Source organism: Helobdella robusta, assembly GCF_000326865.2.
Source record: "Helobdella robusta unplaced genomic scaffold HELROscaffold_15, whole genome shotgun sequence".
Lineage (NCBI taxonomy): Eukaryota > Metazoa > Annelida > Clitellata > Rhynchobdellida > Glossiphoniidae > Helobdella > Helobdella robusta.
Genome location: NW_008703839.1, coordinates 3,471,352 through 3,491,358, shown reverse-complemented (window position 1 = coordinate 3,491,358; position 20,007 = coordinate 3,471,352). Strand labels below are relative to the sequence as shown.

Here is a 20,007-nt window from a genome sequence, read left to right as displayed (position 1 = left end):
TGTTTCATTGTACAAACAGTTCAAATGTTTTCTTTTATTTCACTCATTTACGCGCAAGCATGTTACCATAAGCACGACACGCAAGACTGTCTTTGAACTTGGCCCAGACAGCATTCGAATCAGGGTAGAACGTAATAACATCACTTGACTGCACTCATGCCGCCCGAGCTAACTGTAAACTTATTTTTTAAAAGTACATAATGGTATTGATAAATCTGTCTTTTATTTATGGTAAAAAATAAATCATGATAACCTCGGAAACCTGCATTCAACGATATCACGTGTTATTGAGTTTGTAAATTGAGGAACGTTGATTAGATAAATTAGCATTACGTATATAATGTACATAGTTATGTTAGATGGCGCTGAACATGGGCCGGAGCAAAGCATAAATCATGGCATGTTTACTATGAATGTGTCGACTGAGGCTTCTAAGTTGTAACAAATTTGCGCTGGTATAGATAGAAGTGTGCATGTGTGGTGTGTGTGTATGTGCGTGTGTTTGTGCGCGTGTGAGAGTGTGTGAGAGAGAGAGAGAGTGTGTGTGTGTGTGTGGGGTTCTAAATGTTTATGTTCATTTATTTAGTCTCCTGCTTATTTTAAACGTACACAAACAAGTCAATTACTTTGAAACAAATCTAGAATCACATCATAATTATCTTATCATCATCATAATCCTCATCATATCATCAGCATTATCGCCAAATCAATCACAAAATTATTGCAACATGTTTCATTGAAATGTTCGTCCTATACGATATTTAATTTGTTACATTTTAGTCAGTGACGCCATTTTCAAATGGTGAGCCCGAAAGTCAATGAGTTAGTCCTCAACACAAAATAGTGATAATAAGTCTTATTATATTATCATCATTGATGATATGTTTAAGAAATATTATTTTAAATAATGTTATAAAACCGCAGCTTAGCTCTCACAATCAGCTCGCCATCATTCAAATTCATCATCATTAACATTGTCATTCATCAAGGTAATCATTACATTCTAAATTGAAAAACACACTAATGATAAATAGTTGGTCATCTCGTAACCATTTCGTTTTTGTTACCTTCAACTTAACACTCACTCACGATCATTATTTTCCATTATTGCAATCATCGTTTCCATAATCGTCCATGCATAAGTCATCATTCGGATTGCCATGTCATAAAAATTGTTATGTCGTCTGTATTGCTGTGTGGATCCTCCTTAGTTTCCTTATTAACTTCAAGCTATTTAAAGTTTGACTGATGTTAATATCAAGAGAACAATTCCTGAGTTTATTTTTAACAACCGGTCTATCGCAACAACCCATGTGTTGTCGCATGCATTCACCAGCAACAATCTGCCTACATTTACATTACTGATATGCATCCAGCCAGATATCTAGCCAAACATCCAGCCAGACATCCAGCCAGACATCCAGCCAACTATCCACATTGATATGCAAAGTAGTTCAAGGAAATTTCAAATATTCAAACCCCCGAGGAACAACTTGCAGTTTTAATTAAAGACCAAATCATATCTGATATTTATTAGAAGACAGAGCTCCAGAAAAACAATAAACATAATTGCCTCAAAGTTGTTGTAAATATAATCCCTCCCAACTATCCAACCAACCAACCAACCAACCAGCCAACCAACCAACCAACCAACCAACCAACCATTTAGCAAACCACCAACCAATCAGCCAACCAACTAACCAGCCAACCAACCAACCAACCAACCAACTAACCAACCATTTAGCAAACCACCAACCAACCAGCCAACCAACGCACAACACTGCAACATAACTGAATCAATTAGAATAATTGCATTAATGGCTTCCAATCTCCAGATCCACCCAGCTTAACAACATGTGACGTTATCAACCCTATTGAGATATTTGATATTTTATTCCCACAAAGGTCAAATGAACGAAAGCTTTTTAAACAACGTAGGCGTTCATTCTATTGATTGACTTAGTTTAAAAATTTATCATGCTAAAAATGTAACTACATAAAAGCTATTTAATTGAAATCAAAAAATCATCAACAAAACGTTATTAACAACAATTTAAAATTTTAGCGAGCTGCATTTGCAATTTCAGTTTAAAAGTAGAAACATCATTAATAATCCAAATGTCAACTTGAATTGCGATGTCATTATAGATGGCATGGCAATATTGTCAAACTTTGAAGCTGCATCTAAAATTACGTTAAAAATAGCAGCAACTGTAGTAGGAAAAACTAAGATAAAAAAATCATTCTAACATCACCAACTTTACAACAATCTCCTCGACGCCAACAGAAAAAGTAATGCAAAGATGCGAAAATGCGAAAGAAATATCTTGGATGTGGAGTAACTGGGCAGTGCGTACCGCAGTGGCCACCACAAGACACAGCAATCCATCGGCCACCACAAGACACAGCAATCCATCGGCCACCACAAGACGCATCAATCCATCACATCGGATGAATAACAGAATTTTATTCGAATAAACAGCCTCTCTTTCTCGGGTCAGACTGACTCATTCAATATGAAACCGTCCCGTGCAATATTTCACAATTACCAACAGGAGAAACACACACAAGCCTATTTATAAATATAGCATATCTACAATATAACAGGCGCAACACAGCGAAAACAAAGTAGAACTCTGCAACACTGAATGTTGTGAGAACAATTTGAAAATTTTTTTAAGGTTTAGTTATTGTTTAAATAGTATTTTGTTGTTTAAACGTCAGACATTACAATAGTGCATTTTTCGTTTTTTAATATTGGTTCAACAATTTTTATTTTTTTCCATTTTTTTCAAATTTATACTCTATCATGCCTTGTTGAAAAACATACAGTTCAAAGCATTAGCAACGAAACGTTCACAAAACACGTTGCAATACGACTGATATAACGACAACTGTCGAAAATATAACATATGACACCATTTGAAACAACAGTCAAGTAAAACAACGTTGCATCAGTAGCAGTGCCCAAACAAGAACATGCGAGCGACACAATGACCAGACACAGCAGCAGTAGGCAAAATGACAACAACATCTTAACAAGACATAAAACATTTTCAACAACAACACAAAAACAAAACAACAACAAATCAAGCACAACAAAATATAAACCAGGTGAAATACAAACATAAAACATGAAACACTAACAACACATTTTGATAAAACCAAAAATAATTTGTACAAAACCAAGGACAGAGATTATAGGACAGAAGGGTTGTTTGAATAAATCTCTTTGTTAGGTAATCGTTCGAATAATTGTATGCCAGCTGAATGAACGATTGGTCTCGCAAGACGAGCTCCTAACAACTTTCTGAATGGAGGCCTCTTAGACGAAGAGGTGGTAGTGGTGGTAGTGGCGGCGATCTGTGCTGCGCTGGCCACTTGCAATCGTTAATTTTGTCGCGCTGATCAAATGGGGCGACCTGATAAATCATGAATAATCGATAACGTCGGTGAAGATAGATAGATAAGTAGGTCATTTTAGGAAATGGTTCATCGTTGAACGTGTGCCAAGTGTTGGTTCATTTGTATTTGATTGTTTGTTGATCTAACATTTCAGTCATTAAAAATGTTACTTAAAAACATCAGCACAACACGCAGCACAGTCGAGTGAAATACAGTACATCACGAAGTACAGCACTGCACGCAGATGCAAAGGAATCAATTGAATTGTTTGACACCAGTGAGAAAGTTTTGAACTGGTTGACTGCTGTGCTGTGTTGTGATGCGATAGAATGGATGGCTGGAAAAGGAGAAAATACAATGATTATTCCAACAGTGACTAAAAACGATCATGACAATGATGACGGTTTGAAAACAATGATGATGAAGACGATAATTAGAAATGATGACGATGATAAGGATGATGATGGCTCAAAACCATGAATTATTATATTTTCAACAATGCACGCAACAATTACGACAAATGATGAAGACTTTGATGATAATGATAATAACAGCCATCATCATAATCAGACCCATTATTACAGTAGGTCTGATGATGATGACTGAGTAAATAGTGGTGGAAAGCGTGATATGGTCACATGTTGTGATAATAAAATTGTAAATAAATGATATCTTCACGTATTCAATGTGCATGCATGTTAGTCGTGCAGTGTGGATGTGGCTAATTTTGTGGTGCTAATAATTATTTGCAACAGAATACTTAACACTGATGCTTAATTCGCAAGCAAGGAATGAACAGTTTGGCAGCAGCACGCACACACACACACACGCAAACACACACACATACATACACACATACATACATACATACATACATAAACGCGCGCGCGCTTATCCATATTCCGTATCCGTATTCTTACATTCCGACATTCTTAAATTACATTACACACACACACCGATACACACACAGACGAATCCACTTATTATTGTTTGATGCATACAATTGAGCAAAAATCAGTCGGATTATTTTTACCATTGCCTAGTGTTTGATGTGGCGGAGTAATGTGATACGCTCAAGCACAATACTCTGACATCATGCTGACGTCATTCAAACGATTATGACGTAGAATACATTATATATATATATAGAAAGAGAGAAAGAGGGAGAGAAAGAGAGAGAGAGAGAGAAAGAGAAAGAGAAAGAGAGAGAGAAATTATTACTTATGATGGTTGAAAAATTAAGATTGGCATATCAATAGCTACTTGAAAGTACATTGTTAAACCTATCCTAAGAAGATATCTCACTAAGAATAGAGAAACATGATTCAAATGGTTAATAAATACAAACAATAATAATTTTTTCATGGATTGATACATTTTTTGTGATACATAGCAATGTTAATCGAGAACCCAAGATGATGGCAAATAATATTTTAAACATTTCCCAATTATAACTGACATGATAATCTTTTAATTTCCGCAGCAAACTGATGTCCAACAGCTGCAGGCAGCGATAACCCCATTATCATACTTTTCTTCATCATCATTTCCATCATCACGGTCATCATCATCTCCATCGTCGTCATCATCATCTTTCCAATATACGTCACCCAACGTGCTCTACTCATCAACAATTTTTCCCCTACTTGCATCATCACTACCATCAACAACAACATCGTCGTCGTCGTCATGCCTATCATCACTCACTCACTCATCCGTGATAACGTCTTCTTCGTTGAATGATGTAGAGGAAGATCGTACATTGCTTTCATCATCATACATCATCAGCAGGTCGTTGAGTCTTTGGCGGAAGTTTTGTCATCACATTCACTGTCATCAACCAAACCGCCAGAATCATTTTTCATCATAATCATCATCAACCTCATCATCATCGTCATCATCATAATCATCGTAATCATCTTCCCCATCATCATCACCATCATCATCTTCCTCCTCCTTCTCATCTTCATCATCACTTGTCATTGGCAGGTCTTCAGGCTGCCAGCAGCCAGTTTATTCATCTCTAACAAAATTTACATCATCGTCTTCTTCACCGTCGTCATTATCCTCATCATCGTCGTTGTCATCGTCATCATTATCTTTTTTCCCATCAACATCCACTCGTCATTCACACCCACCACCACCACCACCAACTCATCACCCTGTTTTCATATCACCATCATCTTCATTCCCATCAAACAACCCCTTGAACTTTGCGCCAATGACATTTGCAATACTCACTACATCGTCCTCTTCCTCTTCATCATCACCACCATCATCAAAACTCCAACCCTCACGTGACGTCATCGCCATCGACGGACCAATGAAAATTCATCTTTCTAATTTGCCCTTTCGTTTCAGAGAAGCACACATTAGAAAAATGCTTGAGGTTAGTCGACTTGGTGATGATGATGATGATGATGATGAATGTGGAGATAATGATCGTGATAACAAGCAGCGATGATGATGATGATGATGGTTATGATTTCTCAAAGATTTATTTGTTAACGATGAAGTACTTCCACCAACCAGTCCTTCGGTCAGATAATCAACATCGAGGTCATCTGCAACGAGAGAGGTTCAAAGGTTACCTCCTTTCTTTTATTTGTTTGTCTTTCTATCTGTCTACATGTCTTTTGTCCGTTTGTTTGTCTGTCCGTTTGTCCGATTGTTTTTTTTTGTTGACTGAATTTTTTTCTTGTTCTCGTCCTTGATTTGATGGCTGAATGTTGTTGTGGTTATTTTCAATTTTCACCATGCTGCCCATTTGTTTTGTTTTCAGGGCGGGTCACTAACATCACGCATAAAATTCAGCGCCGTCTTCGCCGCCACTACTACTGCAAATAAAAAACAGCCTGGTGGCTGCTGTTCACTCAACAAAATGTCGCTCGCTTCAGAAATCACGACAATTACCACAGAGTAACATGATTAGTTCAAGGTTCAGTCTAAAATATTACAATGTATTTATAAATTATCAACAATAAACCATGAAATTTGAGTTATTTGAACGTTGTAATGATAATATTCAGTAAATTATAAATGAGCACACTTGAAAAACTTTTCAAATCCTACAACAAAACGTAAAATGACTCGAAAAGACAAAAATAAGTGAATAAGATATAAAATAAATAGAAATTAATTAAAAATAAATAAAAAAAATAGTATTGAAAATAAATGACGAATATTTATAACTAAATGTAGAATATGGCAATTTAATAAATTTGCAGGCGAATGCTTGTTCAGCAAGAATGATACAATGGAACTCATTACAATTCTAGCAACCAAAACTTCCTGCCAGTAGCCCATGCCATAAATGATCGCATATCATTCGGCGGTTCCTTTTGCATTTGAAGTAGGTCACTGCATAACGGCGTATGAAATTGCATGTTGATTATTTAAGCTAACTCGACGAACAAATAAACAAACGAGTAACATTAATATAAAAAAATGTTCAGGTCTGTAGCAATTGAACTGAAATAAACACTTCCAAAGTAAAAAAAATGATGACGCCAAGCAAACAGACATTACATTTTTTCTTTTAAAAGGTGTTTACGTGTCTATTAATTATAAATGTTTCACGCGGCTGCCGCCTTGACAACATCTTTTATTATTTCCTTGCCCCTGCTCGCATCCGTTTCTTTCAATCGCACTCTTTTCCACACAGTTGACAGCTCATTATTTTTGCTTTTTGAAAACTTTTGAAAGTTTCAATAAAAATGTTAGCCTTATCTATTTATTCTTTCTTTTCTTTTCTACTTTTTTCTGGAATCGCACCAAATCTATTTCTGGCAGTAATGATGACGATGATGAGGACGATAATGATGATGATAATGTCCATGATGATGATGACCACGATGATGAAGATGAAGACGGGAACGTTGATGATGAGGACGATAATGGTGATAATTATTTTCCCCCCTAATTGTTTTCTTTTGTAATATGATGTAATTAATTTCGAAAAAAAAATCTTTCAACACTTTTTAGAATGTAGTCAAGCAGACACCGCAGTACCATTCTGAACTACCATTAATTTTCATTAAATTTTCAAAACACATTTTCATCGTAGAGACTGAATTATTCAGAACAACGTGTAACTTATTTAGAACTGCCTGCGGCAAACAAAATATGAACAAGTCGCAATTCAACCAACCTCCTAAGTAGGATAACTCTAATTTTGTCAACATATCGATATAATTTGTAGTCCCAGACAAAATTATAAATTAATTAAGCTAATTAAATAATTAATCTAAACGACAAACAAACCAATAGAAATAGAGCATAAATATTTTACTTGCAGTATATGTTTTAATTGGGTAAATATTCATTTTAAAAAAGTTTAAAAATAACAATCTCTCAATTAAAATGAAAAACACCATCATTTTTTAAACTTTACTTTAATCTCAACTTGAAGGTGGAGCATGCAAAGTAAATGAAGATTGCTATTACGTGATCCGGAAGCAGCTTTAAATAGTATGAAGAAACAGACGCAACGAGTTTAGTGATCCTTAACAGAGTGAAAAATTTAACGTCAGAAAAGTTTACACATTTTGATAAATTTGGTCATCAGTTAAGGTATATGGTAAAGTAAATTCTCTTTTTGACAATATTTTTATACAAAAATAGGTCAAAAGTTAGAATAAAAAACTAATATTCTGAGTAAAAAATCGATAACGCTTTCAAAAAACGACATCGAGAACTGTCTTGTATATCAAAAAATAATTGCAAAGGTTTACCAGATGATGATGATAAAATGATGCTAAACATATTTGTTCAATGTTGAGTGTTGAGTGAGTGAATGAAGCAATCACGACAGAATGATGTCTGCGTCAATTTGCATTTAAATTCAACACTCGTCCACGTTGGCAACAATCCCGCCAATCTTCCGTTGAACATTTTCACGGGATGAACACTTTTTTGATTGAATTTGTGGAGTGTGCTTACATGAAACTCCGTCTCAGGTAGATCAGGAGCACATGGTTGTTGATTGTGTGTATATGTACATATATATTTATTTACATTTATTTATATTAGTAATGACTGCATAAAATTTATTTAACTGCCTTTATATCGCTATCAAGGAGAAATAAACGCTGTCAGATGAAGCCGATAATTTTAACAGAAGGCGGAAAAATGTTATTAATTTACATTGTTACATATTGCGATTTGTATGTATAAAGTATAAATCAAATATGTGTGCGAATATGTATTGTGTCTACGTGCATATACATTATATCTAGTCAATTTTATGTAATGACTTATCTTCAAATTAGTTAATGTAGGTGTGATTGATAAGGGTGAACCTTTGCGAAATGTTTTTAGGAAACTTTTACAGCGGATTCAGCAATAGAAAAAAGAGTAAATGATTGAGAAATTTCTGGCCTAAAATTTAAAAATAATAAAAATAGGCTAGGATATTGTTTTGCTAAAAAATTTATACTTCTTTGCTACCAGACGATTTTAAAAACATTTAAGAAAGAGTGATAGTTGTTTGATGAGGTGAGGTAGGTGTGTCTGTTTATGGCAAAGATTCAGTGTAGTCTGGTCGAAGCGAACTGCTGAAAAAGCGGGCACACTTGAAGCGGCATTGCTCTTTTTTATAGGGAGGGGGGCTGGATTTAAGGTTTGTAAATTATAAACGAAGACGATATATATTTTCTTAACATTAAACGATGATTCGCAGCGTAGCGTTGCTTACTAAGCCAACCATATTTTGCGATGTATCACGAACTTACTGACCCTAATCTTAAATACTCGCTTACTGACAGCATTTATTAATATTAACAAACGAACTAACAAACAAAGAAGCACAACGTCAGAAAATAAGAACTGGAATAACATAAATATCAGAGCAACAATAAGACATCACATTTATCTCGTCATCCATTTGCCATGACAGCGAGAAAATTGATAAAAACTTTTAGCTTTCATTTGCATCCGCTGACATTGCATTATTATTGTTATTACTATTCCTGTTATTGTAAATTTATTTTTTTGTATTTATCTTTATTGGCATTGTTGTTATTAATATTATTTATTTTTATTGTTATTTTTTGCCTTTTGCGATATTTTTTGCACCGAATTTCAACCGCAATAAAAGCGTTTTATGATATGTCATTTGTTATATAATCTTTTCATTATTTACACACACGCGCGCACGCACGATCATACAGAGAGAGAGAGAGAGAGAGAGAGAGAGAGAGAGAGAGAGAGAGAGAGAGAGAGAGAGAGAGAGAGAGAGAGAGAGAGAGAGAGAGAGAGAGAGAGGAGAGAGAGAAGCACACACACACACACATACACACACAAATAAACATATTACGTCGTCATGGTTTGTCCGTTCCGATTATGCACCTAAGTAATGTTTTGACATAAGTTTTTTTTCTATTTATAGTTGTTTATGTTTATGACAGTTTTTGTGTACTTTTTGTTTTTTTTTGTTCTTTGTGTTGTTTATGTTGTTGTTGATGTGTTCGTTGCTATTGTTGTTATTTTATTTGTTCATTAAGTACTTAAAATTCTCTATTTAGTTTTTTTCAACAAACACACAGCACATTTTAATACGCGGGGCGTGACTAAACAAACGCATTACACATGTTGGTTATGCATTACATTATTCGTTATTGTTAGTGTTTATTTTGTGCTAATGTTTTGATTCGTTTTAATTTTATTCAATTTGACTTCATTTTTATTTTAAAAAATTCAATTTAATTTCAGTCACAGATCAGTTATTGCAGTTGCAATCTTTCGTAGAAAAAAAGTTTTAATTAAAATAATGAAACTAATGCAGCATTCAAAAATATGTAGAGTAAAACCATCAAGTAAAACGTGTTACAATCAAAAAATTTTTGTTAGTTGTGCTTTTTACAGCATCGGGGCATCACCATCCTACCCCATTTATCACACGACAACACATCGCATCGCATCACCCAACTTCGCCCAACATCACTTGCAACTCATCCCACACCCACACGCAAAAGTATTACAGATAGGTCCTTCCTTCAATTAATAAATCCAATCAGTTAATGGTGGCTATTTATCATCCCCCTATGACCACGCTGGCCACTAATTACTTTCAATCATGTTGCACCGTGGCAGGTATAAGTAGCCTCAAATTTTAGATATAAATGACAAATAAAAGCGTTTCAATGTATTGAAATGAAAAAAAAAATAAAAAGCGGTGCTGTAATGCGTACAAATACACTTCTTTAACATTGTCATGTCATATTTCGCCATATGCGTAAACGCTGCAGTAGCCAAAGTTTTGAAATTTTTATCAAATAGTTTCTGTATATTTATTGTAATCACACAAAACCCTAACCCTTTCTAATCAAATTTAAAAATTTTCGTAAATTTTCGTTGTAATGTTGGTTTAATTAACGTGAGATTTGCTGGCAAAAATTTGACACGAGCCAAGCCAAACTGAGGCAGACAACTTTTAAAGAAAACTCCCACACCTCCCAGCCTTGCAACAAATTTCTGTCAAATTTCTGTTTGCCTCACTGGTCACATTAAATGTGGTGTATTACGTCATATCCATAATTATCCTGATACAATACGTCATAACGATATTCAATATTATAACCAAAAATATAAAAATACTCAACATTATTTTAGTATTTGAGGTCATGCTTCATTATTACTTTTCTGTATTAAAGAATTACTTATTAATGTAATGGTGTATTAGGCTACATTGATCTAAATAATTTATATTAGATTCTATTGAATATTATTTGGTAAGGCGTGTTGGGTATAATTCCCTATTGTTTAGACATATTAGGTTATACCCTGTATTGTTAATGATTGATTGATCTAGCGCTGGTCAGTTCGTGAATACAAATATCTAGCTCTTCTTTATTGAATTATACAAATATAACAATCTCTAAAGAGTTATGATTCCTGTTATATCATTATTCCTTCATTCCTCTGTTGTTATCGTCATCATCATCATTAATATCATCATCATCATTAATATCGTCATCATCATCATCATCAACATCGTCGTCGTCACATCATTCAGTATTGTAACAACATCGCTATTGATGATACTGCATCGTTTTTATTCTCACCCTCATCATCACATTCTTTTTTATCATCATCATTTTCTCCACCACCATCATCATCATCACCACCACCATCATCATCATCACCACCATCTTCATCATCATCGTCGTCATTACTTATCATGCAGTTAATGTTTTTTTTGAACAACAGAATCCCAGCACAATCTCTTCAGTCAAACATGGCCGCTCACAATTTGCATTAAAATCTCTTCGTAATTTTTATGAGGCCACTACTACTACTACAACATCTTCGTCGTTGTCGTCGACATCCTGTTGATGTTTTCATTCGTAGACGCTCTTCCAACAACATCTGTAGCAAGGGTAGTGCAACGAAGTGTATCGGTAACGTGACGTATGAAATATGACATCGTGTAACAGCAATGGTATCATAACGCCATATAACATAACGCCATGTAACATAAGAATATGCAACCTAACATCACTCAGGTAACACCTGTTCGATTGGCGCATTATTTTAATTAAAATCCACCTATAAGTAATATATTTTTTAATTATACTCTGAGTTTTCAAAGTATACAAACATCTGAAAAATCGATCAATCAATTAGAAGGTTTCCACAGGGGTGGGCAAACTTTTTGCTGTGAGGGCCGCATTGAAAACTATTTGACCTTTCGGGAGCCGCATATGTATATTTATCGACTGTTAACAGGCGAGGGGGAATTTTTTAACCGGTTCATCATGATCATTTATGACTGACAACTTTTTTTTGGAATTTCATTTATGATTTCTTTTTTTCAAAAATGTTGAAAACGCCTCGCGGACCGCATAAAATGGCTTCACGGGCCGTTGTTTGCCCATCCCTTGTCTATCGTACCATCTGCGCTATATTAGCGTGTGAACGCAAGTTATGCAACTTATCCAGAGACTATGGACATTATTCTTCATTAATTTTATTGTAGCACTACTCTCAATGTTCATTCATCAACTCTAATATTTGTGAGGTGTCTGTCTCTTTGTTTGTTTGTTTGTCTGTCTGTCTGTCTGTTAGTTTATATATATATAGAGAGAGAGAGAGAAAAAAAAAGAGAAAGAGAAAGAGAGAGAGAGAGAGGAGGAGAAATAAATGAGATCAGCTGTGTTTGATTTTTATATTTGTTTGGTTACAAAATATCAAAGATGACGTCACTGTCACAAAAATTTATTTCAAGTTTTGAAAAAGGTCAAGAAGAAAGGATCAAATGGATTAAAAATTTTGAAAAATGGTAGCCAAAAAATTAATTGGTATTTGAAATATTTTGCCATTTTTTTAATTAATTGAGAATTAATTAATGAACCAATCAATTAATTAAAATTCACCAATCTTAATCTGTTTTTTGATATATCCTGGTTAATAACAAAAACATGTATAAAAACGTATTGCTCTTATAACATTCAAGTGTCACTCCACCAATTAGGAATTCGCACGTTTAACTGGCAGTTGAATAATTCATCCAACAATAATAAAATTTATGCTTCTCTGAATAGTCATGTCTTGGACAATTTTTTCCCTTTCCCGAAACTGTGTTAGAAAAAATGTACGCCTTAAATGCAGGTTTTATACTATCAATAATTTAGCAATTTCCTGGTAGATGTAGCAATAGCAGTGACAAAATAACAATGGTGGGATCAGTGGCAAATCTAGGGAGACATGCGGGCAGGCCAGCCCCCACCGAACATAAAAAAAAAATTTCAAATATCCCATGTATATTACAGTAACAAAGTAAAAGCGAAAATCAGTCAAAATGGTAGGTCATCAACGAGGAATTTCGAAAATCATCATCACGGGGAGAAACGCGAATTACGAGAATTAGCCAAAAATGGTTATCAACTTTACAACTTTTAAACCATCCTCCCAGCGAAAAATTTTAGATACGCCACTGATTGTAGTAACAATTGATAATGTAGTAGTAATTTAGGTAGTAGCATTGGAAATAGTATTATGTAGTAACCATCTGGTTATTGTAATTTGATCACACCGCCAAGATATCTTCTTAATGATACCCGTTGTTGATTCGTGCATTGCAAAACTGTTGACACTCATTTGTTCATTCGTTTGTTTGTTTAGTCATACGTTCATTCATTCAATCATTCATTTATTATTCATTCACACGCTCCATCGTTCATTTATTATTCCTTCACTCATTTCAGGGATTTGGCTTTGCAACGTTCGCCAGAGGTTCGCAGGCCAAGAATGCCATGCTATATATGAACGGGCTAATAGTAGAGGGCAGAAAACTCGAGGTTAGTTTGTTGTTACTGTTTGTTGTTGCTGCTGCTGTTGCTGCTGCTGATATTGTTGCTGTTGTTGTTTGTTGATAATGTTGTTTGCTATTAATGTTGTTCATATTGCTCATCTTGTTGTTGCTGTCCTTTGTTAACAATGTTGTTCATGTGGCTGGTGTTTTTTGTCAATGATGTTGTTCATTTTGTCACTATGATGATCTACTTCCCTTACAAAAATTTTGTATGTGGATGCATATGCATGTGTTTGTATAAATGTCTTTCTATGAGTATCTTTGTACGCTTATGTTTGTGTGTGTATGTGTTTGTGTTTTTAAAAGTTTCGTGTTTGCATGTGTGTATAAGTGTATCTGTATCTCTCTCTCTCTGTGTGTGTGTGTGTGTGTGTGTGGTGTGTGTCTGTGTATGTGTGTGTGCGCGCGAGCACTAGTCAATAAGTTTTTTCTCATTTTATCTTCCTGTAGAAAGATGGTTAAAGATGCATGAAGCAACCATGCTAAAAAAACATACACGGGCCAAAAAAAACATTTTTATTCCAATTTAAAATTCGCAAGAAGAATTTTTTTTGTTAGTATGGATGATGCAGTTGTGTTGTTAGCATTCTTTATTTTATTTGACATTAATCTGTCTATCGTCTCAATGAATTTATTGAGTTATTTAAAATCAAATAAAGCCATAAAAAAGAGGTCACTAGCCTAATTTTTGTGGCCACACTAGCAAACTTTTGACGAATAATCTGAATAATCCCCCCTCAGTTAAATTTCAACATTTTGAAATTCTGGCTCCGCTTCTATCAACATGGTCTAGATCCACCACTACTGACGTTGATGATGATGACGTTGTTGATGACGTTGTCGATGACGACAATAAATTTGCCAATAAAAAAATTTAAAAAAAAATGAAACTAGAAAAAACAAAGAGAATGAACATGCTATTAAATTTCTAAAAGTTCAGTAGAACATTTCAAAATAAATCGATTGTACAATGCATTGAGGTCGATAAAACGTCTGCCTTTGCGATTATCTTCATCATCATCATCCAATATTATTCCATCTTATCGTCAATATCACTAGCAGTATTTGTTATGTTGTCTTCAACATAGTCACCATTAAATTTCATCCTATATTTTACCACCAAACTATTTGTTATCTATTATTATATTTTACATTATAAACGTTTAATATAACACATTATGTTATTCATCATCATCATATCATTATCTCTTAAAGAATCATCAACATCATCATCTTCATCAGACACCATCACTTTATGAATTAATTCATCATCATCATTATTGCAACTAACATAAATCTCATATATTATTAGATTGTCATCATCATCACCATTATCATCACCATCTTCTTCATCACCATCATCACCATCATCATCAACACCATCATCTTCTTCTTTATCATCCTCACTTCCACATTGTAAGCTTGACACCTATATTCCTTTCGAAAATTATTTTTTCAATGGTTATTAAAGACGATAGATATTTCGTTTAGTTTTTAAACGCTTAAACATCAACACAAGCCTCAAACACAGAGTGATTTCTATAATATTACTATTTAACGGGTTATCAATACTAAACTTTATGTTAAAACTTAAAATAAGAAAGCACGGTAAATATATATTATAATATATAATCAAATTTCTCAACAAATTGCCCGCTTGTTTATAAACATTTCTGTGATTTTATGGAAAGTAATTTTGAGCCGGCTCTGAAATGTTTATTACCGAAATTGTTCATACTATGAAAATTTATCGGCAAGAGTCATAGCGTACATGGAATTATTTCGACCGTGTATGTATGTCGGTAATCATTTATCAACCTACATTTTATTGTTACTGAAAAGTTAATTTTGAATTTTCTGAAACCCGGACAACCATTACAGCATTCATATGTATGGTTTTTGCTTCCATTAGATGGGGTGGAATTTATAATCTATCCATCTACTTGTCTGTCCGTTCGTCTGTTTGTCTTTGTCCATCTGCTATCTGTCTCTCTACAGTTTCCTGCCTGGAAAATTTTATTATTCAGTTCTTATTCTCGCTCAGAGAAACATGAATCCGTATAAAATATTTTTACTTGCAATCATTTCAAAGACAGGCATTAGCTTCGAACCGTTTTTTATTTTTGGTTGAAAATAGGTATAACTTCAACAACTTCAAGTTATCAACAATTTTAACCAGCTAAGTTTTTACATAAAAAAATTCTGCTGTTTATTGATTGTGTAACACCATACGTTTTGAAAAATAGAGAAAAATATAAAGAAAAAACATCTATTTTGGAAAGGGAGCAGCAACATACTGCAACACTTCAAGAGGCTGAAGAGATTATCCATTATTTATTCACTTTCCAGTGAAACGCGCCATTAAACATTGATGATATATGTTCATTCATTCATACATATATATTTATTTCGCGCGTTTTTATGATTAACTTCCGTTTCATACTTCATTTGATTACTTTCATAAATTTTTCAAACAAATGCTCTTTATTGGTTTCAATTTATTTTTCTCAAATTTTTAAATGGTTTTTCGTTTTTTATCGATATATCATCTTATACATAATATTTTACGTAACATACCGCTATTGTATAGTCAGAGTCAAAAAATACTCGAATACACATTTTAAGCAACAAAATTTATATTAGTCATACAATCTCCGTTTATTTTTTAATTTTATTTACACAATTTTCAATTTGAACTTTTCCGAACAAATGTCAGTAAATATACGTAGCACAACACTACAGGAAATAATTAAAAAAACACTTAATTCTCCGTCTAAATTTTCCAAATTTGAATAAATTTTATTTAAACTAAACTAATCGAATAAATGTTAGTTTTATGTTGGATGGTACGCAGCGGACACTCACACCTGTGTTACAAAAAAGAACCTGACGCTGGCCAGGCAAAGATGTGTAATTCATTGGACAATCAAATTAATAATGAATGCTATTCGTCATGGCGTGGAATTGAACTATCGAAGATAAAGAAATAAATGCTTTGGTTAAGATAATACATCTTTTAATTCATTGTTTTTAAGTATTGTTTGAATAAAAAAAAATTTCTAAATCTGAGAAAAAAACAAAAGTGTAGAAAATATGTGGCAAAAGGTTGGATAAAAGTTGGAAATAAATTTTAAGGTGATTGCCCTGCACTGGATAGCATTCGTTCGTTCAGCCAGTTACTAACTCACACATTTAAACATTTATTTGTTTGCCTATTCGCTCACTGGTCATTGTTTTTTAATCATTTACTCATTCATTCCATCATTCATTCCATCATTCATTCTATCATTCATTCCATCATTCATTCCATCATTCATTCTATCATTCATTCCATCATTCATTCTATCATTCATTCCATCATTCATTCCATCATTCATTCCATCATTCATTCTATCATTCATTCCATCATTCATTCTATCATTCATTCCATCATTCATTCTATCATTCATTCCATCATTCATTCATTCATTCGTCCTATTTTTCCATTCGTCTTTTAATTCTCCCCATTTATTCATTAGTTTAAAAATTGACTTTTTATCTATGTGGTTAATTTTCATTTTATAAATTTTGTATTAAGGCAGCTTGGTCACATCACATAACATTATCACATGATCACATTACAAAATCACGTGATCATATTACAAAATCACGTGATCACATTACATAATCACGTGATCACACTACAAAATCACATGATTACATTACATAATCACGTGATCACATTACATAATCACATGATCACATTACATAATCACATGATTACATTACATAATCACGTGATCACATTACATAATCACGTGATCACATTACATAATCACGTGATCACATTACATAATCACATGATCACATTACAAAATCACATTATCACGTTGCATGATCACGTGATCACACAAATACCTGATGACAATCATACTATAAAAAAAAAACATGTAATTTTTTGCGTCTGACCCCGATCTCTCATTTCAACTATAAAACATTCACCTATGTGATAAAAATGATTCCATGTCAATTATAAATATTTTGGGTGGATGTGCATGTGTATGTGTGTTTTTTTTGTGTGAATGTGTTTGTTTGTGTGATAGTGTGTGTGAATGGGTTTGTTTTTTATTGCGTTAATGTGTATGCGTGAATGTGTGAATGTGCTTGTTGTGTAGTGTATTTGTGTGTGTTTGTTGTGGGTGTGTGTAACATTTGATAAACAAGAATGATACATTTGTACAACTTGATAACTTTGCAAAAATTTGACTAGAAAATTATATTATTGGCAAAAAAATTTTATATGAATTAAAATGTTTTGCTGATAAATTTAAATGTTTTTTAGTAACAATGAAATGAATTGATGTAATAAAAGTTTCTGTTAAAAAATTCAAACCACAGGTTAATGAAGCCGCCCCGATAAACAACGGCAAGCAAAGATATCATCAATGTTAGTAACATTGTCTTTGTTGTTGTTGTCGATGTCGTTGTCTTCCTTGTTGTTGTTACTATTGTTGTTGTTGTTGTTTTGGTTGTTGCTGTTGCTGCTGGTCATTTGTAACTTTTAAATGGTGCCATTTTTTATTCGTTGAACATTATCGTTGTTTTTTTGGTTTAGTTTTGTTGATGTTTCAAATTAGTTTTGCCCAATGTTACGTGTGCTAATGTTCGATTCCATTGGATTGTTTTTTAAGTTGTTTGTTTATAATTTTTTTCTTGAAAATTTTTATTATTCTTTAACTAAAACAGGCAACATACATTTCAGAATTGATACTTAATTTAGTGTCAGTTTCTCTTCATAAATTAGATTTATTAGCACGTATTCTGCATACATTCGTGTAACGTATAGTCCGATCACTTTTTGAAATTGTGGTTTATAGCGAAATTCCGATTGACCAGCATCAGTCAACATTAATCGTATTTTTTTATTTGGCATGCTTTAATTTTCTACTAAACTTTTTCTCAGTTGAATGTTGTTTTATGTGTTTTTGTTTTTAGAGTTTTTTGTTGTTGTTGTTTGACTTCAGAGACAAAACTTCTTCATTTAAGTTATGTTCAATTTCGGTCTGCCATAAATTGGCATTTATTGCTTAAGGACATCTTTAGTTTTGTTTCAAGTTAATTTTAACGGAACAAATACAAAAGAAAAATAAATATTCGTAAGAAATACTGCTTATGTTTATGTGTATGTTTGTGTTTGTGTGCATGTCTGTGTGTGTGTGTGTGTATGTGTGGTGTCTGGGCGGGTGGGTGAAGGTTTGTGTGTGTTTGTGTTTATGTTTTTTTGTGTGTATTTTTGTTTATGTGTATGTGTGTGTGGTGTGCGTTGTCTGTGTGTATATATATCTATGCGCATGTGTGTGTGGTGTGTGCGTTTGTGAAAATGTATCTGTGTGTGTGGATGCTATTATTAGAATGTTAAGTGCAGTTTTATGGTGAAAATAAAAAAAAATAATTTTTTATTTGTATCAATGAAATAAATAAAGGAATAAAAACAACTTGTGCTTCTGATTAGTTCACGAGTTAATGGATGTTGCTATCTGTCACGTTGTTCATTTATTCATGCGGGGAATGTGTACAAAATAGAAATGTTCCCTTGTGCAGAACATTCGCCGGTGCAGTCGAATAGGATGGACCTTGGCGAAAAATTAAAACAAACAAACTGAAACAAACTAACTGGTAAACTTGCTTGACGATGTACAAAGTAATGAAGTAGTACAGATTATATTAAGCGCAATTGTAATGAAGTACTACACGTCTTAACATGTAATACTTGTCGTAAATGTGTCAACATTACGTGAGAAATTGAGCTAAGGAAGCATGTGCGTGCATGTTTGTATAGAATGCAGCGATACAAAAGTACGCGTGTGCAGTGCACATTAACTCAAACAAAGAAAACACGACGCCATCTCTGTGAATTGACGGAAGAAAAAGAAGTAAAATTGAACATTTATAAAGAAGCATAAATAAGCACGCAAGGACTTAATGAGGCACAAGCAAACATGGGAATGAGCGTAGCAGGCAGGAGGAGTGCACGTTGGAATGAGCGTTGAGATGCAGAAAACATGCAAGAAAGTTAAGTCGTAATGCTCATCGTCCATTTATGCCTGCATTCATTGTCCTCAAACAACTCCAACAATACCATCGTGACTCCTCTAACGATCGACACAGGCGTCCGATCCATCGTCGCTAACATTTCTTTGAAACGATTTTTTATCGTTATTTTATCTCCCTGTTAGTTATTTTCTCATTTTAAACGGCCGGGAAGGATTTGCAATTCAAAACTTCATTAGCATTAGTTGGATGCTAAACAT

The 20,007-nt window shown here is 33.7% G+C and overlaps 1 protein-coding gene across 1 annotated transcript; it reads left to right on the top strand.

Moving 5' to 3' along the window:
- Nucleotides 1-5,725: 5,725 nt before the first annotated feature.
- On the top strand, nt 5,726-13,709 carry HELRODRAFT_136209 (hypothetical protein; the record flags this gene model as incomplete). Its single annotated transcript, XM_009015307.1, has 3 exons — nt 5,726-5,794; nt 5,938-5,991; nt 13,611-13,709. Coding segments are annotated over 3 exons (222 nt in total), but the record flags the coding sequence as incomplete, so codon positions are not given.
- Between the last annotated feature and the right edge of the window lie 6,298 nt (nt 13,710-20,007).